The sequence below is a fragment of the Cornus florida genome, unplaced genomic scaffold, assembly GCF_030987335.1.
Source record: "Cornus florida cultivar Cherokee Brave unplaced genomic scaffold, ASM3098733v1 CherokeeBrave_3.0.0_Hap2_Chr11, whole genome shotgun sequence".
In the NCBI taxonomy this organism is placed as follows: Eukaryota; Viridiplantae; Streptophyta; class Magnoliopsida; order Cornales; family Cornaceae; genus Cornus; species Cornus florida.
The window spans coordinates 39,035,054-39,060,156 of record NW_026775581.1 but is presented as its reverse complement, the minus strand read 5'-3'; the positions used below and the strand labels follow the sequence as shown (position 1 = coordinate 39,060,156).

At 38.2% G+C, this 25,103-nt stretch overlaps 2 protein-coding genes across 3 annotated transcripts; one reads left to right on the top strand and one right to left on the bottom strand.

The window, feature by feature from the left end:
• Nucleotides 1-119: 119 nt before the first annotated feature.
• Nucleotides 120-3,348, top strand: LOC132283565 (putative GEM-like protein 8). Its single transcript, XM_059785537.1, has 4 exons — nucleotides 120-399; nucleotides 552-623; nucleotides 1,136-1,410; nucleotides 2,900-3,348. Exons 1-4 carry the CDS (start codon nucleotides 249-251, stop codon nucleotides 3,074-3,076), a joined length of 675 nt encoding a protein of 224 aa, XP_059641520.1. The 5' UTR covers nucleotides 120-248; the 3' UTR covers nucleotides 3,077-3,348.
• A 431-nt stretch (nucleotides 3,349-3,779) lies between these two features.
• On the bottom strand, nucleotides 3,780-24,588 carry LOC132283566 (protein C2-DOMAIN ABA-RELATED 4-like). 2 transcript variants are annotated; one of them, XM_059785539.1, is made up of 5 exons: nucleotides 24,421-24,588; nucleotides 24,277-24,310; nucleotides 24,042-24,160; nucleotides 5,932-6,027; nucleotides 3,780-4,321 (listed from the first exon to the last, which is right to left on the bottom strand). In XM_059785539.1, the coding sequence occupies exons 3-5, from the start codon at nucleotides 24,150-24,152 to the stop codon at nucleotides 4,031-4,033; spliced, it is 498 nt and encodes a 165-aa protein (XP_059641522.1). In that variant the 5' UTR covers nucleotides 24,153-24,160; nucleotides 24,277-24,310; nucleotides 24,421-24,588; the 3' UTR covers nucleotides 3,780-4,030. The 2 variants fall into 2 exon arrangements, with proteins under 2 accessions (XP_059641522.1, XP_059641521.1); XM_059785538.1 differs by having other exon boundaries at nucleotides 24,042-24,310.
• Nucleotides 24,589-25,103: the final 515 nt, after the last annotated feature.

The window sequence follows — 25,103 nt, the reverse complement described above, 5'->3', positions numbered from 1 at the left end:
TCTCCGAAAATTCATTCACCTTTTTAATTAATTAATTAATTAATTATTCCTTCTTAGTGCAAGTTGAGACTTGAGATAAGATATATAAAATATTGAAACTAGTTTATTTAGTCAATTGGAGTAGTTATTGACCGACTATATCTTAGATAGACCACCTCCCTTCCCAATACAGACAGCAATTAAGTTCTAGTTCTAGTTCTAGTTCTAGAGAGAGAAAGAGTAAAGTTCTAGAGAGAGAAAGAGGGGAGATGGAAGATCAGCGGCACTTTAGAGATCAATTTATTGCAAGTCCTTTGATGTGCTCATTCGAGACAACTCCAGAGAGGGCTTCTTCTCTCTCTGAACCAGTCAGTTTACTGCATAGCCCCTCTTCAGATGGCTCTACCAGTTTCGGAACAAGTACAATCTCTCTCTCTCTGTCTCTCTTAATTTTCTCTTTCATATGTGCACACACACACACATACACAAACACACGCATCCAATAAATTTAATGTCCTTAAATTGAGTTTAATTTAATTTTGGTGTATGGTTTATTATTCTTGAACAAGCAGGTAAAATTAAAGATCCCAAGAACAAGTTTGGGAGGAAAGCTAACAGCTTTGCATACAGAATTCGCGAGCACGGTAATATATATATATATATATATATATACTTTTGGACAAAGGGGTTTTATTAGAATTTTATCGTTTCTAAGCAGCTTTAATTTTCATTTGTTGTGATATATTAAATTATTCATCAGCACTCCCTGTATACAAAAATTTCGAATAAAAGTAGCAGGATTACTGCTAGTCAACGTTCACGGCGTCGGACATGTCAAATCTCAGAAGAATCACTACTAAATATTCATATTATTTAAATAGTAATATTTTTTTCTAGAGTAAAATTATATTCTTATATATCATAGTGTTCAATATAAGCAATTCACTCAAAATAATAATATAATAAAATTGAATTATTGAATATATCATTTGGGTGAATGTCCATATTCATTGCTTGTGTATGGAGATGCGATACATATCCCATCTCGATATTCAAGCATTGTAGTACACCTAGTTTTGGAGAGTCCATGTATGTGGGTTGATTATATATATATATTGACATCATGAATGAATTTTGTGTATATATACACGTGCAGTGAGATTGGGGCCTAAATTTTCCGAAACTGTGAAGGGGAAGTTGAGTTTGGGGGCCAAAATTATTCAGAAAGGTGGGAGGGAAAACATATTCAGGCAGATATTTAGTGTGAGTGATGGAGAGAAGCTGTTGAAGGCTTCTCAATGCTATTTATCGACAACAGCCGGTCCCATTGCCGGGATCCTCTTTATCTCTACCCAAAAGGTTGCCTTCTGCAGTGAACGATCCATCTCCTTCCGCTCCCCTACCGGAGACTTCATCAGAACACCGTACAAGGTACTTCAATCATATATATATATATATATATATATATATATATATATATTGTATATTTAATTTCCAAGACGAGATCAAAATTTCAATGAATTAGGATAACTGCAATGGGATTTATATAGTATTTAGCAAGATAACGTGCAGCTCTATTTGCGTATGTACCTACCCACATGTGAAATTAACTTTGAGCTGAATGACTTGAGACAAATTAAAGACGCCGAGTCTTGAATTTCGGCATCCCAATAGATCGAATTGAAATTCTGGAAAGCCCAGAGCTGCCTTCAAAAACACTTGGTGGGATCTAATTTAGACCATATATGCACTATATCGGCCCCCTATCAGTAGCTAAATGAACAGCACTTCTAAGGTTATGATTAAAGCTTCAGAACTTCAATGGATGCTAGGGTAAGAGGATGACAAAAGTTAACACGGGTAGAGTTAGTTAGGAAGGATACGATAACATGTGTTTGACTGAGGCCATGGCCTTGGAACGGAATGAAAACATAAGATCAATGTAGCTGACTCTGCGTAGTTCGAAAAAATGCTTGAATCGCTTAATTATTGTTGCTACCCCTTGAGTCTCTTAAAATAATACCTACCCTTGCCTCCTTTTTGTTTAGTTTACGCCAAAAGCAGCATCCATATTTATTTTTAGCCAATTTTCAATAGGATGTGACAAGGCGAGCTTTTGAGCAGAAACCAAAGGAGAAGTGATATTCATCTTTCCATAGATACCATTACAAACAAAGAAGCTAGAGTAATAACCCGAGCGCTGCTTTTTTGTTGCACATGCAGGCACCTCCGAATCAACTCCTTCCACCACTCTTTTTATGTTTTTTTTCCCTGGCTAACTATGGGATGGGGGACTTGAACACGGGCACACCCGCTCGGGTAGCCGAGCACTCTACCAACTAGGCCACTGAGTAATACCCCTTCCACCACTCTTTTCATTTAGCTGAGTTCTGATTCACGACGTCCAATCTCAAAGGAGATCAGAGTTTCTTGCTAGACTAGAAGAGCAACTAGCCGGATTACTCAACAGCAGGAGACTCTGCAGAACTCCAATTTTCTCGAAGCGACATCTCTAAAGAAACCATTTGATTTTCCCTTTTGTACCTATCTTCCATGTTGATTTCCACAGCTGCTCATTCCCCTGAGACGTACCACTCTCACCTTGATTTTTTCGACTGATTCTTTGCCGAACCATTTCCTTTGCAATGTAATGTGCTGACTTAACTGAGAAACTGCCCTGCCCTTCTTGGAGAAGCCCCGTACTTCTTGATCATCAAAATCTCACCAAGAAACAGGAATACTAAACATTAGCCCAAATATATATATGTGTGTGTGTGTGTGTGTGTGTGTGTATTAATTCAATCATGCTTATATATTCATGCATATGTATGTACCTGCAGATCTTGATTAGCATAGATTTAGTGGATTTATCTATAACTATTCTAATTTATGTTACACTATTTATATTTAATCTCCGCAGGTTCTGATTCCAACAAGGAAGATTAAGAGAGCCAGCGAAAGTGAGAATGTGCACAAGCCGGCGCAGAAGTATATTGAAATAGTTACGGAGGATGATTTCGAATTTTGGTTTATGGGATTTGTGCGGTATGAGAAAGCTTTTGTAAATCTTCAGAAGGCCATTTCCATGTCCAATTAAGTTCTACCGGACATCTTTTGTAGGTGGGAAGAGAGAGAGATCTTCTCAATAGCTCTGAACTTTGTACAAATTTGGTTAGATTGTATTAGTAGCTTAGGCATGTTTGGTATGCTTTTTGTTTTGTTTTTGCGATTTTGTTTTAACCAAAAACAAAATAAGGTTTTTGTTGTATGGTGTTTTGAATAGTATTTAGAAGCATGTTTGGTAATATCTATTTGTTGTAAAAATTTTGGAAGCAAAAATAAAAAAGTGTTAGCAAGTTTAAAATGTCATTTTGGAGTTCTACAAAAAAAAAAAAAAAAAAAAAATGGGGTGTTCATTGCTACGGTACCCGATACAACTGCAGAAACATGTATCGACACTAAATTGCTGTTATGACAAATGCAGAAACATGTATAGACACTATGACTTGCAGAAAAGTATAAAAACACCTAATTGCTGTTTTGACTTTTGGTCACTATTCACGAAACGTTGACACTGTACAAAACAAAATAGTTTTTATCAAATGCAACACGACGCAGTTCGAAAAAGGCCTTAGTAAGCAAAATCTGGTTTTCACGTTTTTGGTTCTATATAAACAGCTATTGCTAATGGCAACAATTAGCAGCTATATATTGCTCCTTTCTGGTTTAGTTGGGATGTTTCATCTCACAAATTGATTAGCAAGAAAGATAAAAAAAAGAAAAGAAGACATTTTAGGCACTCAAGACTTGCTTGATTAATTGGATAAATTACAAGCAATTACTTGTTTTGAAGAAGTTCAAACTTGTATAAATGCTAAGCTACAAACCTTGTACAAATGCGCAAACAAGAATACAAGGTCAATGTGTATATTGTTCATAAACAAACCCCACCATAAAACTCACTCAACATCTACAAAAAGAGGCAATCAGATAAAAGATCAGTAGACGATCATGTTTGTTGCGAAAAGCCTACTTTGTTGTAGTGAAATCTCTATAAAGCCTTGCAGCCGGGAAGGTCGATCCAATGCAGTTGGAGTTCCACTTCACCACATTCAACATTTCTCAACCTGAGGCACATATTCTGGACAATCTTGCCGTCGTTCCAAGTAATGCAGCTCTCTTCGGCCAGGCAGTTCTTCCTGCTTGGATGCAATCTTGTGACCACAGTCCCGGTTGGGAGGTCTTGCAACTTCATCTTCAAGGCCTCTATAAATGTTTTGATGTCAAACTCTGCATCTCCCATTTTGTCGTCTGGGCTGAATAGGTCATGGTCGTACACAGTCTGAAATTACAACCGAAACACGTCAATCATGATTTTAATGGTTATTTCGGAGATTAATGAAACGATATAATAGTACTAGTGAATGTTCAAAGGAAAGAGCATGTTGCATGAGCATCCGTAAAAGAGGATATAATGACTTGAAGAAGAATCAGAAGTGATGCAGATTTCTGACTTTTAGCTGTGTATAATCTCTTTAAGGATTTATTTGTCCAAAGAGTTTGCTATCTGGTTCTTTGACAAAACAACTCTAGGATACAACAAAGTCTGAATTTCTGCAATTAGCGATACTGAAGAAATTCCGTGACAAGTGGTCTAAGGCACATACTCATACGAGTGTTCATACGAAAGAGCATGTTGCATGAGCATCACTATCTAAGAAATTCCATGGGTTTACCTTGTTGTTTTCAAATTTAGTTATTTTTCATGTATTTGATATGTACAAAGTATAACTTCAGAGAATATTTTAAGTACCCTAATCAGAATCAGGTTACTAATATCCGTCAAATTGCAAGCTGTTAAACCTATTAGTTGCCTTCAAATTGCGAGCTGTTAAACCTATTAGTTGTAGGCCGTTTACAGAAGAATCTCACACACTGTGTATTAAACAGAACATTAAAATTAAAGAAACAAGAAATAGAAGATTTTGAGATAAATCAACAGAGAAGTGGCCTCCACTGAATTTAGCACAAAAAAACCATAAGTTTCACCGGTCACAGCAGTTATTAGCTAAAAGTTAGCCAATTTGGAAACAACAAACTAGGAACAAGTCAATTTAGGGGAAGACCAAGGATTAGTAGAATGAAAACAAATTTTACAATTCATAGGGAGACCAATTTTTTAGGGTTACATAAAATTTTGGGCCCTTTAGTACCTTAATAAGTTTGGCACTGCAAGTTTGTAGTAAATGATACAGCTCAGTATCAAAACACTATCTGGATCATTAATCCAAATCAAACACATTTCAGTGGCAAATTACACTGTTCAGAGTTTCCACTTTCCAGACATTGCCTTGGCAGCTTCAATGAATGGCACATGTGTATTTGGAAGGTTTTTTAATTTCATTACCAAGAAAAAAAAAAAAAAAAGGGACCTCGTGTCGTGAGATCTTTGGTCAAGTCTTATATAGACCTTAATTATTTAACAGGTCTTTCCGGCGGCTAAGATATATATATTTTTTTCCTAGTTGGGACTCACACACACTGCCTCCACTGAAGTTCGAACCCTGACCTCCTTTTGGGAAGTAGGAGCCTTGAACCGCTAGGCCACAGGCTAAGATAAACAGAGGACAGATGCAAGTTATATGTACTAAGATACTGATAGGTCAGACTTCAATAACCATATGAAACTTCATGATCCCCAGGTTTGTAGGAGCTTAAGGGAACTCAAAAAATGAAGTGCTCATCCTAAGTTCCTCATTGTTTAGTGAACACTCTGTTTGAGCCATCTAAAATAGCTTGCAGGATTATTCAAGCATATCTTTTAGCATGAAAAGCATTGAATTAGAAGAAAGCTTAGCATCATTAAAAATCTTCTAACTTAACAAAAAAGATAACTAGTTTGCTACCTAACAGATGTATGTCAGATGTTGAAATGTAACCAAAAAAAGTTACCAGCTTGATTGGAAGATTGGGATCTGAAATTGAAAGAGTTAAATCTTCTTCCCACACAGGATTGACATCCTTCTTGATAACTCGAGTCTTCAGTTTCTGCATCAAATATTCACATTCATATAAGAACTGAAAATGGAGAAAATATCAACTAGATACAAGACTTTATAAGGAAAAATATAAAATTAAAAATTAGTTTGAACTACTATGTTACAAGCGCAACATTTTACAACCCAAAAAATTAAAAAAAAAGGTGCATTTACGGGAAACAATTGGGGTCTATTCGGTTCAGTTTTCTGAAAACAGCTCTCAAGAATTCATAAAACAGAAAACTGTTTTCAAAAACTACAAAATATTGTTATTTGAAAACATAACTTTTTTTAAATGAGTTTTCAGAAAATTGCCAACCAGTCAAATCTTTGTACTTTCTGATTTTCAGTTCTTTGACAACAAAAAACTGTTCCAAGAAACTAAACCAAACAGACCATTAGTTTTCAAGTCCTTTGGTTTTCTCTCTTGAAGGCAACCACATGAGCTATTAGGTTCTCTCTTATAAGAGAACGCTTACGGTTTCCTACAAAGATATGGGGGTTAAACAGCACATAGTTTACCAACTTAGACGACTAGAAGATGAATAGACAATGGACATGTAAAAAAATTAAATTTCAAAAGACATGATTTTCTAACCCCAAAGTTTGAAGGCTAATTGTTAGGCATCTATAAGCATTTGATCTACCTTTGAGTAAAGAAATTAGGAATTTTTCATCTTAAAAGCAAAATAATTACTTCTGAAATGCTAAGAAAACATTTCATCAATAACATGTCTGCAGATCGATCAAAATTTTCCTACAAAATTATGCAACTAGAAAATTGCAAAAAAAAACAATTTAAGTTTTTTATGCCACAATTGCCATCATTTTTTTTTCCTGGGTAAAGTGGAAAAAATATTAATAAGGGTATGATCTTAATTTATCATTAGACAAGACTGTGACCTAATAAAAAGAGCCTAATGATGCATAATGCCTGGTTGACACTTGCAAAACTTGGTGGAGAACTTGGAACTTGACAATTGAAAAGCTATTTCCACCAAAATGTTTGACAATTTATTAGTACAAGAAAAGTTGTCATAACCAGCGACATGTCAACTAGAATCTAGATTCTAGTTGACAAGAGTCCAGAAAATTTCAATAGTTCTTGACTTGCAGAACTGTTTAGATATTAACAAGTGTGAAGTTAAGCTTAATCAGAAAGCAATATGTACAGCTTGTTCCTAATACATCGATATTTATGATATGTAGAATCTTTGATAATATTCTCCTTGCCCATAAGATTTTGAAGGACTACCATAAGCATTCTATCTCCCGAAGATGTACCATCAAGCTTGACCTTCACAAAGCATACAACTCATTCACTGGGATTTAGTCATTTTTGTTCTTTACCTTCTCACATTCCTTCCTCCTTTCCCCATTCCCCCCTTCTTTTGTTCACTGGATTATCTCGTCTTACCACCCCCTCATTTTCCATATCAATCAATCGAGAGCTTGAAGGTTATTTCCATGGTAATAAAGGTGACAAGGCGACCCTCTCTCACCCTTTTTGTTTGCCATTGACATGGAAACGCTCTCCTCAAACCTTAACTCAGTTTCCTTGAGCAACAATGACTTCACCTTTCATCCCAAATGCAAGAAACTCAACCTAAAAAAACCTTATTTTTGCTGATGAATTCTTATGCTGCAGAGGTGACTCATCCTCAGCCCATACCATGAAATCAGGCCTTGACATCTTATTCTCCATCCCTGGTCTCACCCCTAACCATTCTAAAAGCCAAATTTTCAGCTCCTCAGTCAATGATACAGCACCCTACCAGTTAAAAACCTTGGCCTTCCCTTGGTGTCTTCTAAACTAACCTCTCATGACTGTAAATCTCTTGGAGAGAAGATAGTGGCCAGAATCCGGAATTAGACTTCCAAATTCCTTTCCTATGCAGGTGGAGTCCAATGTAATGACCCGGTCTTTTTCCTACTTTTCCATTTTCAGCGATTTTCTTTTTTCGTCTTTTTCCTATTTTGTCTATTCCTTTTTTCATCTTTTTCCCGTTTATCGTTTTTCCTTGCGTAACCTCACTTCTAGTTTTCGGATTTGATTCCGGTTTTGCATACAATCATGATATTTGATTTCCATGACATTGGTATTTTTACTTTTGTTGAAAAGCATGCTATTTGCTTACTTTATTCATAAAGGGCATGAATGCATACTTTAGTGTAATTATTCATAATTTTTGGGGTTTTAGTATAATTATGTAAAATAATTATTTTTCGTTTTAGGGACCTTTTTGCAATTTATTTTGGGAGATATTTTGAAAAAGGACCATTTTGCAATTTTTGGAAAGGGTGACAAGTGTCACACTCTCATGGAGCCATTTGTTGGCATTTGGGTGAAGAGACTTGGCACCATGACTTCTTGACATTTGGAGGGTGGAGATTCACCCACTTGTTGGCCTTAGATTAGTGCACATGTAGCCATTGATTTGTGACAAGTGTAGGCTTAAGATTAAGCCTAGGGTGGAGCATCAGATTAGTGACAAGTGTAGGATCAAGATTTAGTCTTGCATTGTGTGTGTGAGAGAGGTAGTGCAAGAGCACATAGTGAGTGGAGGATTTCTAGCCCTTCCACTCATCATTTTACACTTTACCTTTTTCATTTCATTGTCTCTCATGAACCCTAGCCAATCCACCATTGGTGGAAAGCTTAGTTCATAGCTTATCCCTTCAATTTGGCTCACTTCCATTCACCTTAGAGTAAAAACCTCGGGAGAGAAAAGATTCCTCTCACTCTCCTCTTCAATAACCCTAAACTTGTTTTACATTTTGAGCTTGGTTGCTTGGATTATAGAGATTCGATTCTCTATTGAGGTAGGGGTGGTAGTATGTTTATATTCTAAGTGTTTTATAATCCTTGGGGTTTAATATATATAGTATACATGCTTTTATTATGATAGTCTTGCATATTATAGGAAACACTCACATCTTGACTTAGGGTTTATTGATTTAAGCATGTATGATATGTGTAAACCATTTGTAGAAGGATTATATAATTTAGTGATATGCTAAATTCTAGTAATTTCACATGTGTTGTGATATAGAACTCTTGTAGAATTATAAATGTATATGCAAATTCTATTGACTTGAATTGCTATATTTGTTGTGATAATAATTCTATATTCTTGTGAATTACAAATTGTGATTAATATAGAAGCTTATTGCTAAAATGTTGATAATTAGTATATAGGGCTTATTGTTGAGGCATGACTTGAATTGATAAGTTAGTGGTATTGTATTGTGCATAATATCATGAAGAGTACTTGTCATTTAGCATGCCATTCTAGACTTGGAACCCTAAGACATGGTTTGTGCGGTTTCAAAGTACTTGTGCTTGTAAGGTGGTTGATATGCTTTATTATCTATATATATGAGTTTTGAACTTGATATATTTTGGATTATCTTGGGACATTGTTTAAGTGACATGGCTAAAGTTGGCTTTAGTGCGGGAGGTATGAGTTCTCCCCAATTGATATAGTGCGCACTAGGGTGGTCTTCCCAGCGGGTTAATGCCCGGAATAACCATTTTGTTCTTGGTTTAGTCCGAGACGTGATGTCCAAGTATTCCACTAATTGATTTTGCATTAAATTTCAAGTTGACAACCAATGCTTAATTGTAGCTTGAAATTCTTGTTATTGGCGAATTGATGTTGTTAAGTACATTGATATTGATATGTATTGCTAAAGAATCATTCAAGTTAACTTAAGATGATCCCTTAGAATACCTTGAACATAGAAGTTAGGTGGAATGCTCCCTTGTATTCGTCTATATTGATCTTGCAATGATATTGAAACTGTAGGGTATACGCATATGCTTCTTCCTACGAGTAACTTGATTACTCACCCTAGTGGTTTGGGTTGTTTTTCAGGTAAAGAGACCATGTTCTTGGATGCTCATCATCCTTAGAAGCTTTTGAGATATTTGAAGCATTTTTGTATATTGACATGCACTTGTTTAGCATGCCTTCCTTTTGGATGTTAAATTTTGTATACCATGGATGTATGGTATTGTAGAAGCTAAGATGGCTTCCTTGATGTGTAATGTATATCTAAGAACACTTGAAGATGTCTATTTTGTATGCATAACATGAGGCCAAGTGCCATGTACATTATATCACATGTATGCTAGTTTAATCCCATAGTTTGTCTTATGAAATTATGAGAATTCGAGGTTTGATAGGTCGTATTTTGTATATGACATGTTATGTGGCCATGGGCTATTGGAACACGTGTATTTATTCATTTTACATATGCGTGCATGTTCACTTTGGCACACAACACCATTTTTGATGAAATAAACACTTAAAGTAGCATTCATTTTCACATTTTTGTTAAATCAGACCTCAAGGGCATTTTTGGTATTTCACTTGAAAAATAAATGTTGGTCTTGACATGGTTGACCAGAAAACATGATTTTAAGGGGGGTTACTTCACAATTTTTTTCCAAAAAAAGGCCCAGAAAGTCCTCAAAATCACATTTTAAGTCCCAAAAGCTGCTAAGTTTGTTTGCAGGACGAGCGCTCGTGCATGGGGACGAGCGCTCGCATTTGGGGCAGTAGGTTTTTGCCCCTGGGCGTGCGCCGTACGGCGCTCGTAGCTCTTGTACGAGCTCTCGTCTATCCCTTTTTCAGCACTGCACCTCCGACTTCAAATTGTCATATCTTCCTCGTTTTAATTCCGAATTGGTCCGTTCTTGAGTCTAAACTGACCGCATCGAAATAAGCTTTCCAATGGTACCAATTAGAGTTTCAGATTTTTTTTGTAGCTCAAGATATTCAAATTTTAGTGGAGGGGTGTCAGTTTTTGGCTCGAACTGGGATAGGATTTTTCTTCCTTCGACTTCAAGACTTGATACCTTTGCCGTCAGGACTCCGAATCAAGTGATTCTTGAGTCCATCTTTGTTAATTTTCGTTGTCTTTCCAATGGTATGCATGGTGGCATCCATTTAAGTTTGAAATGACCATTTTACCCTTGGTTCATTTCTTATCGGGTTTGACATTCTTACTTCATTGCTTGGCTCATATGAGTTCCATGGGTTCATGGAGAGTCATTTTGGTGCCTTAGGGATGACATACATCTCTAGAGGTCAGTTTACACATTTTGCTTTTGCATTTTGGATCCGTCATTGGGTCACCTTTCGGTCATCACCGATGCACCGGGTTTATAAAACTTGGGTCGTCATAAGTGGTATCAGAGCTCCTAGGTTGGAATACCTTAGGACTACGGGTTTTGGGTGCATATCATGCTTTTGTTGATATACTTTGATGCATTCACATGCTTTTAATTACATGTTTTGGCATTATAACATGTTTAGGTGTTTCTTGATAACACGCTTGGTAGTATGACATGTCTTTATGCTTATATGCCTATGTGGTTAAGAGTATCCTTGTTTGACATGTATGCTTAATTGCTTAAGTGCGTAATTGTTTTAAGAGCTTTCTTTAATTGCTTTAGCATGTCAATTCATAGGGTGAGTTGCACTTGGTCATAATAACTTGTGTTATTGTTGGCTATCTTTCTTTTGCACGTCTAGCATCATGGTTGTCACGCGTGGAGAGTCTTCACGTCAGGGCATTGAGGAGCAAGTGGCTGACACCGAGTTTACATGGGGTCCGGGAAGGCCCAGGATTCCAGTTCGTGGCGTGGATGCTAATCTGCCACGGGCACTGACTTATGAGGAGTGGGTTGCTCAGGGAATCAATCAGGGAATCCCTGAATCCTTACAGGAGTTGATACGCAGGTAGGTGGCAGGGGTACAAATTCCGGCACCGGCACCGGCACCAATAATCAATGAGGCATTGGAGTACTTTATGCGACTACAGAGGGTCAAGATTGATCCATTTGCGGGGAGTTCAGATCTGCTAGTCTCGGAAGTTTGGTTGGACTTTGTGGTTCGCAAGTTAGACAACATGGCGGTACCCACAGACAGGTTGAGGATTTCCTTGACTGCTTTTTTGTTCATGGGGGATGCAGATATTTGGTGGAGGTCTATGACCAATGTCCACAACGTAAAGTTGATGACTTGGAACGAGTTCAGAGATTTGTTCTTCGAGCGCTTCTTTCCTAGGGCTATGAGGCGGGAGATGAGGACACAGTTCGCAGGTCTTTATCAGGGCACTATGAGTGTCATTGAGTATGAGACACGATTTACTTCTCTCTCTCGTTTTACCGAAGATATGGTAGCAACAGACAAGGCCAGGGCAATGAAGTTTCAGGATGGGCTACATCTTGACATTAGGCTACGGGTCTCAATTCTTGACTTGAGGACTTACAGAGAAGTGGCCCAGAGGCTATGCTAGCTGAAGCAGAGGAACGGGATCAGTTACGGATCAAGGGTTCACACAAGCAGCGTCGTGGAGATAACCCATCATCTACCGGGAGTCAGTGGAAGAAGGCCAGGGCAGGGAACAATACTCACTCACAGGGGGCATCATAGCAGAATCGTTCTGCACCTACAGTTCCTGTATCTTCGGGATCAGCCCAGGGAGTGGTTTGTTACCATCGTCAGCAGCTGGGGCACATCATGCCCCACTGCCCACAGCTTCGGGCAAAGGCTAGTCAGACTTCAGTTTCTACAAAAACAGGGCAGGGGAGCTTGCTTCTATTGCAAGCGGCCAGGTCATCTTAAGAAAGATTGTCCAAGGTTATTGAATAAGTCACGTGGTGGCACAGATTCACAGATGGTACAGGCACAGTCTGCAGTGGTTCAGTCTGTTTTCAGAGTTCCTCAGGCACCATAGCCAGTGGCGCCAATTGGCACTTATCCAGCCAGGGGTTCTACACCTATTGCTTCTACACATCAGTCAGGCTATCAGGGCAGTTCGCAGCAGGGCTCAGGGACGAGCCTATGCTCTTCCACAGGCGGATGCTTCCGCAGGCACCTCTTCAGTTCGATGCATCTTTCCGGTTTTCAGTTCTTGGGCACGAGTTCTTGTTGACACGGGTGCATCACATTATTTCATTTCTACATCATTTGCACGTTCATTGGGTTTGGAGGTCACACTTCGAGACAGTCTTCTTTATGTTGACACACCAGTTGGGGGTCCAGTGTCTTTGGATCATGTTTGTCGGGGGTGTGCTATTGAGATAGCTGGGCGGACCTTAAAGTTCGATTTCGTTGTTCTCGACATGACGGGCTTTGACGTCATTCTCGGGATGGATTGGTTGTCATTCTTTCGGGCTACGATTGATTGCTTCCGCGGGAGGGTGTCCGTTTGCACTCCCAAGGGAGATTGCTTCCATTTTGTGGGAGATCGAAGTGGTTCCCACCCAGCGATGGTTTTCAGTATTGGTGACTGGAGTCGCCACAGATCCTACTTGGCTAGTTTGCTAGTTGACGAGGATAGCAGTTTGGGCCGTGTTTTTCCGGCAGTTGTTGAGGATTTTGTTGATGTCTTTCCAGAGGAACTGACAGAGTTACCTCCTTTAAGGGAAGTTGTTTTTGCCATTGATGTCACTCTTGATGAGCTGAAAAGTCAGTTGGATGATTTGAAAGCTAAGGGCTTTATTCGTCCTAGTGCTTCACCACGGGGAGCACCGGTTCTTTTTGTGAAGAAGAAGGATGGGTCTTTGAGACTTTGCATTGATTATCGCAAGTTGAATCATGCTACGATCAAGAACAGATATCCTTTGCCTAGGATTGATGACTTGTTTGATCAGTTGAAGGGAGCGACAAGCTTTTCGAAGATTGATTTGAGATCAGGTTACTATCAGTTGAGGGTTAAGGATGAGGATATATCCAAGACCGCTTTTCATACACGGTATGGCCATTATGAGTTTCTGGTGATGCCATTTGGTTTGACCAATGCTCCAGCAGCTTTCATGGATTTGATGAACTGTGTATTCAGTGACTATCTTGATAAGTTTGTGGTGGTGTTCATTGATGACATTCTCGTGTACTCAGCTTCGAGGGAGGAGCATGAGTATCACTTGAGAGCAGTTTTGCATATCTTTAGGGATAACCAATTGTATACTAAGTTCGAGAAATGCGAATTTTGGCTACCAGAGGTGAAATTCCTTGGACACGTTGTGTCAGGGGGTGGTGTTGCAGTGGATCCGTCGAAGATTGAGTCTGTGATGGATTGGGAGCGTCCGAATACAGTGTTTGAGATTCAGAGCTTTTTTGGCCTAGCCAGTTATTACAGGAGGTTTGTTCGGGATTTCTCTCGTTTAGCGGCACCTATGACTCGACTTACTCGTAAGGGAGTCAAGTTCATATGGAATGAGGCTTGTGATTTTGCTTTTCAGGAGTTGAAGGTCAGATTGACATCGGCTCCAGTTTTGATCATACCTGAACGTGGTTTGGGTTACGTGGTCTATTGTGATGCTTCGCGAGAAGGTTTAGGTTGTGTTTTGATGCAGATAGAACGGGTAGTTGCTTATGGGTCTCGACAGTTGAAGACTCACGAGTTAAACTATCCGACATATGACTTGGAGTTGGCAGCAGTTATATTTGCCCTGAAAGGGTGGAGACATTATTTGTATGGGGAGAAGTTCGAAGTTTTCTCCGATCACAAGAGTCTCAAGTATCTCTTCTCTCAGAAGGATTTGAATTTGAGACAGCGCAGATGGGTTGAGTTCATGGAGGACTACAACCTTGTGTTGTAGTATCATCCAGGGAAGGCCAATGTGGTGGCTGATGCATTGAGTAGGAAGTCACGGGGTACTCTTGCTAGCATTTCCATTCACAGATGGAAGATGCTAGAAGAGCTTGCAGACCTTGGTTTGCAGTTGTATGAGGATGTTTCACCGGCTATTTTGTTTAGCCTTGTGGCTCAACCGGCTCTTGTTAGCAGAGTTATTGAGGCACAACAAGAGGATGGGGAGATGAAGTCCATCCACGATCGAATTTCAGGCGGCGAGAATGTAGAGGGTTGGACCTTGCATTCGGACGGTGGTCTCAGGTACAGAGGGAAGATGGTTGTTTCTTTGTCTTGTCGTGATGTTGTTCTTCGGGATTTTCACCATTCTCGACTTGCAGTTCATCCTGGTGGTACGAAGATGTATCACAATTTGCAGAGACAGTTTTGGTGGAAAGGCATGAAACGGGATGTTTCCCAGTTCGTGGCTAAATGCCTTACTTGTCAACAAGTGAAGGCAGAGCATCAGAGACCGGCAGGTTTGTTGCAACCACTACTAGTGGCAGAGTGGAAGTGGGAGCACATCATTATGGATTTCGTGACGGGACTTCCGAGATCCAAGGCAGGGAATGATGCCGTTTGGGTCATTGTTGATAGATTGACTGAGACGGCTCACTTTTTGCCTATGGCAGTGACAGATGACGCAGAGAGACTTAGTGGACTGTATGTGGGGCAAATTGTCAGGCTTCACGGGGTTCCAGTATCCATTGTTTTGGATAGGGATCCCAAGTTCACATCTCACTTTTGGCAGAGTTTTCAGGAGGCTCTTGACACGGGGCTTCATTTCATCACAGCATTCCATCCTTAGACTGATGGTCAGTCGGAGCGTACCATTCAGATATTGGAGGATATGCTACGGGCTTGCATTTTGGATTTTGGGGGTAGTTGGGAGGACTACTTACCCTTGGTCGAGTTTGCCTACAACAACAGTTACCAGACCAGTATTGGCATGGCACCTTTTGAGGCGTTGTATGGCAGACCTTGCAGATCTCCAGTTTGTTGGACCGAGGTAGGTGATATAGTCGCCTTAGGTCCTGACATTGTCTTTGAGACTACAGAGAAGATTAAGTTGATTCGGCAGCAGTTGGCCACAGCTCAGAGTAGGCAGAAGAGTTATGCTGATAAGAGGAGGAGATCCTTGTCTTTTGAGGTAGGGGACCACGTCTTTCTCAAGATTTCTCCATGGAAGGGACTTCTGAGATTTCGGCAGACAGGCAAGTTGTCTCCTAGGTTCATTGGACCATTTCAGATTTTGGAGTGCGTCGGTGAAGTTGCTTATCGTTTGGCGTTGCCGTCAGACCTGGATAGGGTTCACGACGTTTTCCATGTATCTATGTTGAGGAAGTACGAGCCGGATCCATCGCATGTTTTACAGTGGACTGATGTTGTTGTTGATGAGGACGCGACCAACGAGGAGGGTCCAGTCCAGATTCTTGATGCACGGGAACAGGTTTTGCGGACCAAGACCATTTCATTGGTTAAGGTCTTGTGGAGACATCACGGCATTGAGGAGGCTACCTGGGAGCTCGAACAGGAGGTTAGCTCTCGGTATCCCCATTTGTTCTCTCTTTCAGGTACAACTCGATTTCGGGGACGAAATCCTTTTAAGGAGGGTAGGTTGTAATGACCCGGTCTTTTTCCTCATTTTCCATTTTCCGCGATTTTCTTTTTTTGTCTTTTTCCTATTTTGTCTTTTCCTTTTTTCGTCTTTTTCCCGTTTATCATTTTTCCTTGCGTAACCTCACTTCTAGTTTTCGGATTTGATTCCGGTTTTGCATACATTCATGATATTTGATTTCCATGACATTGGTATTTTTACTTTTGTTGAAAAGCATGCTAGTTGCTTACTTTATTCATAAAGGGCATGAATGCATACTTTAGTGTATTTATTCATAATTTTTGGGGTTTTAGTATAATTATGTAAAATAATTATTTTTCGTTTTAGGGACCTTTTTGCAATTTATTTTGGGAGATATTTTGAAAAAGGACCATTTTGCAATTTTTGGAAAGGGTGACAAGTGTCACACTCTCATGGAGCCATTTGTTGGCATTTGGGTGAAGAGACTTTGCACCATGACTTCTTGACATTTGGAGGGTGGAGATTCACCCACTTGTTGGCCTTAGATTAGTGCACATGTAGCCATTGATTTGTGACAAGTGTAGGTTTAAGATTAAGCCTAGGGTGGAGCATCAGATTAGTGACAAGTGTAGGATCAAGATTTAGTCTTGCATTGTGTGTGTGAGAGAGGTAGTGCAAGAGCACATAGTGAGTGGAGGATTTCTAGCCCTTCCACTCATCATTTTACACTTTACCTTTTTCATTTCATTGTCTCTCATGAACCCTAGCCAATCCACCATTGGAGGAAAGCTTAGTTCATAGCTTATCCCTTCAATTTGGCTCACTTCCATTCACCTTAGAGTAAAAACCTCGGGAGAGAAAAGATTCCTCTCACTCTCCTCTTCAATAACCCTAAACTTGTTTTACATTTTGAGCTTGGTTGCTTGGATTATAGAGATTCGATTCTCTATTGAGGTAGGGGTGGTAGTATGTTTATATTCTAAGTGTTTTATAATCCTTGGGGTTTAATATATATAGTATACATGCTTTTATTATGATAGTCTTGCATATTATAGGAAACCCTCACATCTTGACTTAGGGTTTATTGATTTAAGCATGTATGATATGTGTAAACCATTTGTAGAAGGATTATATAATTTAGTGATATGCTAAATTCTAGTAATTTCACATGTGTTGTGATATAAAACTCTTGTAGAATTATAAATGTATATGCAAATTCTATTGACTTGAATTGCTATATTTGTTGTGACTATAATTCTATGTTCTTGTGAATTACAAATTGTGATTAATATAGAAGCTTATTGCTAAAATGTTGATAATTAGTATATAGGGCTTATTGTTGAGGCATGACTTGAATTGATAAGTTAGTGGTATTGTATTGTGCATAATATCATGAAGAGTACTTGTCATTTAGCATGCCATTCTAGACTTGGAACCCTAAGACATGGTTTGTGCGGTTTCAAAGTACTTGTGCTTGTAAGGTGGTTGATATGCTTTATTATCTATATATATGAGTTTTGAACTTGATATATTTTGGATTATCTTGGGACATTGTTTAAGTGACATGGCTAAAGTTTGGCTTTAGTGCGGGAGGTATGAGTTCTCCCCAATTGAGATAGTGCGCATTAGGGTGGTCTTCCCAGCGGGTTAATGCCCGGAATAACCATTTTGTTCTTGGTTTAGTCCGAGACGTGATGTCCAAGTATTCCACTAATTGATTTTGCATTAAATTTCAAGTTGACAACCAATGCTTAATTGTAGCTTGAAATTCTTGTTATTGGCGAATTGATGTTGTTAAGTACATTGATATTGATATGTATTGCTAAAGAATCATTCAAGTTAGCTTAAGATGATCCCTTAGAATACCTTGAACATAGAAGTTAAGTGGAATGCTCCCTTGTATTCGTCTATATTGATCTTGCAATGATATTGAAACTGTAGGGTATACGCATATGCTTCTTCCTATGAGTAATTTGATTACTCACCTTAGTGGTTTGGGTTGTTTTTCAGGTAAAGAGACCATGTTCTTGGATGCTCATCATCCTTAGAAGCTTTTGAGATATTTGAAGCATTTTTGTATATTGACATGCACTTGTTTAGCATGCCTTCCTTTTGGATGTTAAATTTTGTATACCATGGATGTATGGTATTGTAGAAGCTAAGATGGCTTCCTTGATGTGTAATGTATATCTAAGAACACTTGAAGATGTCTATTTTGTATGCATAACATGAGGCCAAGTGCCATGTACATTATATCACATGTATGCTAGTTTAATCCCATAGTTTGTCTTATGAAATTATGAGAATTCGAGATTTGATAGGTCGTATTTTGTATATGACATGTTATGTGGCCATGGGCTATTGGAACACGTGTATTTATTCATTTTACATATGCGTGCATGTTCACTTTGGCACACAACACCATTTTTGATGAAATGAACACTTAGAGTAGCATTCATTTTCATATTTTTGCTAAATCAGACCTCAAGGGCATTTTTGGTATTTCACTTAAAAAATAAAAGTTGGTCTTGACATGCTTGACCATAAAACATGATTTTAAGGGGGGTTACTTCACAATTTTTTTCCAAAAAAAGGCCCAGAAAGTCCTCAAAATCACAGTTTAAGTCCCAAAAGTTGCTAAGCTTGTCTGCAGGACGAGCGCTCGTGTATGGGGAAGAGCGCTCGCATTTGGGGCAGTAGGTTTTTGCCCCTGGGCGTGCGCCGTACGAGCGCTCGTAGCTCTTGTACGAGCGCTCGTCCATCCTTTTTTCAGCACTGCACCTCCGACTTCAATTTGTCATATATTCCTCGTTTTAACTTCGAATTGGTCTGTTCTTGAGTCTAAACTGACCGCTTTCCAATGGTACCAATTAGAGTTTCAGATTCCTTTTGTAGCTCAAGATATTCAAATTTTAGTGGAGGGGTGTCGGTTTTTGGCTCGAACCGGGATATGGTTTTTCTTCCTTTAACTTCAAGACTTGATACCTTTGCCTTCAGGACTCCGAATCAAGTGATTCTTGAGTCCATCTTTGTTAATTTTTCGTTATCTTTCCAATGGTGTGCACGGTGGCATCCATTTCAGTTTGAAATGACCATTTTACCCTTTGTTCATTTCTTATCGGGTTTGACATTCTTGCTTCATTGCTTGGCTCATATAAGTTCCATGGCTTCATGGGGAGTCATTTTGGTGCCTTAGGGATGACATACATCTCTAGAGGTCAGTTTACACATTTTGCTTCCGCATTTTGGATCCGTCATCAGGTCACCTTTCGGTCATCACCGACGCACCGGGTTTATAAAACTTGGGCCGTCACATCCAATTACTCAGATCAGCTCTGTACATCATTCAAACTTACTGGTCTCAAATGTTTGTTCTTCCTAGAGCAGTAATAGACCAAATTGACTCTACTTGAGGAAATTCCTTTGCTCAGGCACTGATTTAATAGCCTATGGTTCCAAAGTTGCTTGGAAATTTGTTTGTAGACCCTTAGCTCAAGGCGGTTTAGAATTTCTGCTTAGACCTGTGGTGTAAAGCTTCCAACCTAAGGCTCATCAGGCATATTATCTCTGAAAGGCATCAAAGCCTATGGGTCAACTGGGTGAAGGCTTACCTCATTAGAAGGAAAAGCTTCTGGGACATCAAACCTTACTCATACAACTCTTGGAACTGGAGAAACCTGTTGAAGCTTAGATCTATGTCCAGGAACCAAATAAAGCATTCTGTTGGAGATGTCAGAAACTCCTTTCTGTGGTTTGACTATTGGCTACCAATAGGACCACTCATAGGGACCATTCCAGAGGAAGCAATCCAAAGAACTAATGTGGACAGATATGCACAATTGACCCAAATTGCCAATTTGTTTCTATTGATCAGTGGTCTTTTCCCTCCACTCTAATCTAAGTGCTCTCTGAATTCAATATCAACCTATCTTCACTGCCATCCCCATCTCCAGGGGCTGCTAAAATTCCGTGGACTCCCTCCCCAACTGGCAAGTTCTCCCTTTTCCCACACAATGCAATATTTACATTACCTTGGTCCCTTTGTCAAATGGTGTAAACTCATTTGGGACAGCCAAAATATCCCTAAATTCCCAAACAAACAGTCCATGGCCTTTCTCCACTTCCCAAACAAATTATTCCTTTGTTTTAGAGCCCCAGAATCTATTGATTAACTATTCTTTCAATGCTCTTATTCTGCATCAGTTTGGAATTATGTTCAGGTCATAAATTCCATATAGACCCTGGATATTGGAATGGTTTTTTTGAGTGGTTCAGCACTGGGGGTCAGTGTAAGGATAGGTCCACCAACAAGTGTGAAATGAGGGAGTATGAGGCACGAAATGCGCAAGTGATGTATATGTGTGGTGCAAGTAAGTGTATTCAATGAATGATGTACGTGTGTCAGTGAAATGAATGTGTTGCAGCAAGAAAAACTAATGTGTGCAGTGAAGTGAATGAAGAAGAAAAAGGTAGTGTTGTGACATGTGAATTGTATTGACACATTAAATATGATGTAGGCTAAAGGCGGTGGAATTTGCCAATATATGCATGAATGCACTGAGAGAAGAAGATAAAGAAAAGAAGAGGGAAAAGAATGGAAGAGAGAGAAAAAAGGAAGACAGAAGGGAGTGAGTGCAAAGAGGCACTAAGAGTAGAGAGAGGTAGTCTCATAGAAATCAACAAGTGTGTGGCGATAGAGATGATGAGTGAGTGGGCAGAACACCGATGGCGAGCAGAGGTCTTGTATAGAGTGGTAGATCGTGAAAGGCTCGGGTATCCGACAACATATCATGGGTCCAGTGTTCAAAGTCTCTATCGGTGTAATTTATTATCAGATAGTGTGTATTCTCTACAGTAGTAACATCTCTTCTTTATAATGACAGTGAATTCTCTTCTCTCCGTGGACGTAAGCCAGGTTGGGCCGAATGACAGTAAATATTGTGTTTCTTTGTATTTCTTGTATTATTATTTGTTGTTTGGTGTTCAGGTCTCCAAGTCCGTTTGTGTTTTGCTTCTGCTATGCCAAACGAGGGATATTATTCCTAACTGTCCGGACAGAACAGCCCTCAGGTCTACATCAAAAAGCTGTTGCTACCAAGTTCAGACTACTACCTTTGGCAGGAAAGGAATAACAGCGCATTTAGAAATCAAAGTGCTGGATCATCATATATTATCTCTCTCATCAGAAACACTATTAGGCTCAGATTGGCATCAGTTAAGTTCAAGAATCCCTCCAGTGCCCACATTATAGCCTACGAGTGGGCACAGCATAAACTGACTCATCCTCTTCTCAGTATCGGTGGTCTCATCTTTGATATTCATCAACATGTTTATTGTTTTCTCTTGGCGTGCTTGGTTCCATTAAGTCCCTTCTTTAAGTATCAACCTGAGTTCCTAGCTTTAGAGTCCTTTTGGAGCCTTTTGTGCTTTGCTCCTTTGAAATTTTGAGCTTATGCTCTGTTAAGCATTCTCTTGTCCAGCAGTCTCTGTATTGCTTTGTTTTGTTCCCTGTTTAGAACTCTTTCGACCTTTTAGGATTTTCTCTTATAAGAACTTCATGTCAGCGGAAAAAAATAGAGGGTAAAAATAGTTATCTCCAACTGCTCAATAGCCTAATGTGAAATTCATTTTTTTTTGCAATCCAACCATTAGAATGTATACCTTTTTCATATGAGTCATGCAAACTAATTACTAAACCAACTAAATATAAGTGTTTGATCCATGAACTCATAGTTAATAAAATATTAGAATAAACTATAATTTAAACTGTGATGTTGATGAGACAGTTCTAGATCTCATGCGGGATAAACAAGAGAAGGTGACTTTGTCCAACAACTAGATTGTTTAAAGACGAAATCTATGAAAAGTTATTTATGGAGTGTAAATTAAATTACTCATAAACAGGCATTCATTGCACCATATCCATACTAGATATTTAATCTTATCCTGTTAGACGAGTGGGAAAGAAAATTATTAATAATACAGTATATATGACAGTTCAATCTGACATAGTAATTAAAGACTTAAGGTGCCAACATCTCCTGGAGCCTAAGCACGAGGGACAACATAAGGCACCAGCTTGATCGAGATAAGGTGCATGTGTGATAAAAATGAACATTAAATGAGTATAGAAAAAATACAATAATAAAACATGCAACACAAACTAGTAGATATCAAATTAAGTGACTTTTTCAACACATCAATTTAATGTATAGTTATTTCAATACAAATATATCTTTTTAGTTTGTGTATGAATTTAATTAAATTAATGTTCAATGGTTCAAATCAGGATATGCAACACACTGAATCAAAAGTTCTTCAAAACTCCAAATTTTGACATATCAACTAAGAGGATCGGGTAAATCAATGAGCATAAATCCCTTTTTATATGTACATGCATCAACTAAATCAAATACCATTAAAAATCTGCAATAGCAAAAATCAACAATCATGTTGATTGTAATAATATATCATATTATCATAAGACGCAATTATTGTAAGCAGTTAAACATTAGCTCATGAATTCCTGCTAGTGTAAGATAAGATTAAACAATATGATCCATCAATGTGATGTAGAGTGCGCAAATTAATGGTCTTTTTGTTAATGGAAAACTATATGAATGGATGACTAAAATAAGAGGCGCCTTTTTTATTTTGTTTTTTTGTTTAACTTGGAGCCTGCTAAAAGGCATGAACTGTGGGCTTTACGTGAGTCTGACTGAAAACTATGGAGGGTTAAGGGGCTCTGCCTAAGCCTTGATGAGCCTGGGCTTTTTTGGAGCCTAGATGCACCTTTAACAAGTATGCAGCCAACATTGATCAACACGGTAATTCGATCAGAGGTTGTAGATTATGTATTTGAGTCTGCCAAGGTTCGAAGTTGGACTCACGGGAGCAATGGTTGTGTGACGCTTTTGGTCTAGATTATGTATCCAGACTCAGTAGATTTTAAGAGGCAAATCAAGTATGACAGGCTATCTTTCCATTCCCCATGCTTTTTTCTTTTATAAATAGGTATTCTTGTTGTATAAATTCATATAATTTCTTGTTTAATTTGTTCGTTAGAATTCTCATCTATTTCTATTTTTCTTCATCACTCTGGCTAATGATGACAATAACCATACTTTCTCATACTTTTTCTAAGTTTTATTTATGAAAGGTACAAAATGGATCCGGAATGATAGAGATATGATGTGCAGAAGTTCCAGACTAAAACTTCATTGATTCTCATCATCGAATCTCAAAATTGAAAGGGATATATAGATGAAATAATACACACGGTGCACGAGAGGTCTACCCCAAGCACAACCTTGGTATGACAAAAAAAAAATATATATATATATATATATATAAAATAGCGAATATAATGGTAAGGAAAAAAATTGGAAAAATAAAGATTTTCATAACTGCTTAATTTTCCTACCATACTTCCCTACAAAAAGCAAAGTGGATTTTTAATTTTTTGGGGGATATGCTTTCAAGTTCTTCAAATCGTAAAATGGTATTATCCAACAAATTTCTTATATTCATCCTAATCAAATAAATACAAGAAATTAGTTTTCCTTTCATTCACTTCACTTTTAATTATTCCACTTTTTAGCATTATTTTCTTCTTAATCAATCAGAGCTTAAAACTCAAATGAGGTCTCAGAAATTATACAAATCTTTATGCATTCGGCAACCACTCAACCAAACATCATGTAACATTCAAAATCAATAAAAACCCAAAATTGTAACATGGGTTATATATATATATATATAGAAGGAAACTAGATTATAAAAAAAAAAATAGAAACCTGTTTTCCCATCTTGACGACCACGTAAGGATCACTGCTAGTGACATCTCGGACAGCGAGGTTGACACCTCTTTGGATTCGAACCCTAAGCAGACCCAACAGATTTTCCATTGCAGAAGCTGGTGATTATGGTGATATATATATTATATAAATATATATTCCAATCTCTATCTCTCTATTTCTCTCTCTGTACTTTATTGTATGATTTTATATCAAAAAAATTAACTGAACATACCTTCCAACCAATCCAATATTCCAAATCAATCTTTCTGTAACAGAAAACAGAAAAAGAAATAAATCAACAAATAACATATAAAAAGATTCAAAGATAGTACATTATTCCAAGAACGCAATGCAAATGAAATTGCATTGTACGCACTTTGTTTACGACGTTGAAATTTGGAACTGGAGAGAGAGAAAGGGAGGGGGGTTTTTCAGGGTTGGGAGGAAGGAGGAAAGGAAAGGGAAGAGAGGGATTTACATTTTAGGACAAGGAATGAGCGGAAGATTCGGGAGTCAGTCCCAAAACTGATGGCTGGGAATTACTTACTATACTATGTTCGCTTTTTTGGTGTTGTTTGGACGGTTGACTATATGATATACATATTGCATATATATACGTAACGGTATGTAATGCATGGGAATTATTTACTATACACTTGTTAGAGTAGGGAGCTGGTATCCACTAATTTCTCCTTTTTCAAGAAAAATAAAATTAAAATTTGTAAAAATTGTGTTTAGGAGCATTGAAAAAGTGTTAAAATTGAAATTTGAATAAATTTAGTTCAAGTTTGTCTAACAGAAATCTAAATTTTATAAAGGTGAGCAATACATATAAGTTGTACGTCTGAAATAAATGAATTTAGATGCTCATTGTTAAAAAAAATAATAATAATAAATAAATAAATAAATTAGTAATTAAAAGTGAAAAATATTTGTTTTAAAATGACCTTAAACTCAAGCAAAGATAAATAGTAACCAAATTTTAAAAAATGATTTAGCTTCAGTGACAGCGTTTAATGTCCTAGATACTCTTCTCTAATTTTTCCTTATTTTAATGTT

What these genes read in the sequence shown, in the direction of transcription:
- LOC132283566 (XM_059785538.1), bottom strand. Translation starts at nt 24,152, where the DNA reads ATGGAAAATCTGTTGGGTCTGCTTAGGGTTCGAATCCAAAGAGGTGTC. An exon ending in TCGTCAAGATGGGAAAACAG is followed by an intron (nt 6,028 to 24,041) that starts GTTTCTATTTTT and finishes TATTTGATGCAG; the next exon opens with AAACTGAAGACTCGAGTTAT. An exon ending in CCAATCTTCCAATCAAGCTG is followed by an intron (nt 4,322 to 5,931) that starts GTAACTTTTTTT and finishes TTGTAATTTCAG; the next exon opens with ACTGTGTACGACCATGACCT.
- LOC132283565 (XM_059785537.1), top strand. Translation starts at nt 249, where the DNA reads ATGGAAGATCAGCGGCACTTTAGAGATCAATTTATTGCAAGTCCTTTG. An exon ending in CTCTACCAGTTTCGGAACAA is followed by an intron (nt 400 to 551) that starts GTACAATCTCTC and finishes TTGAACAAGCAG; the next exon opens with GTAAAATTAAAGATCCCAAG. An exon ending in ATACAGAATTCGCGAGCACG is followed by an intron (nt 624 to 1,135) that starts GTAATATATATA and finishes ATACACGTGCAG; the next exon opens with TGAGATTGGGGCCTAAATTT.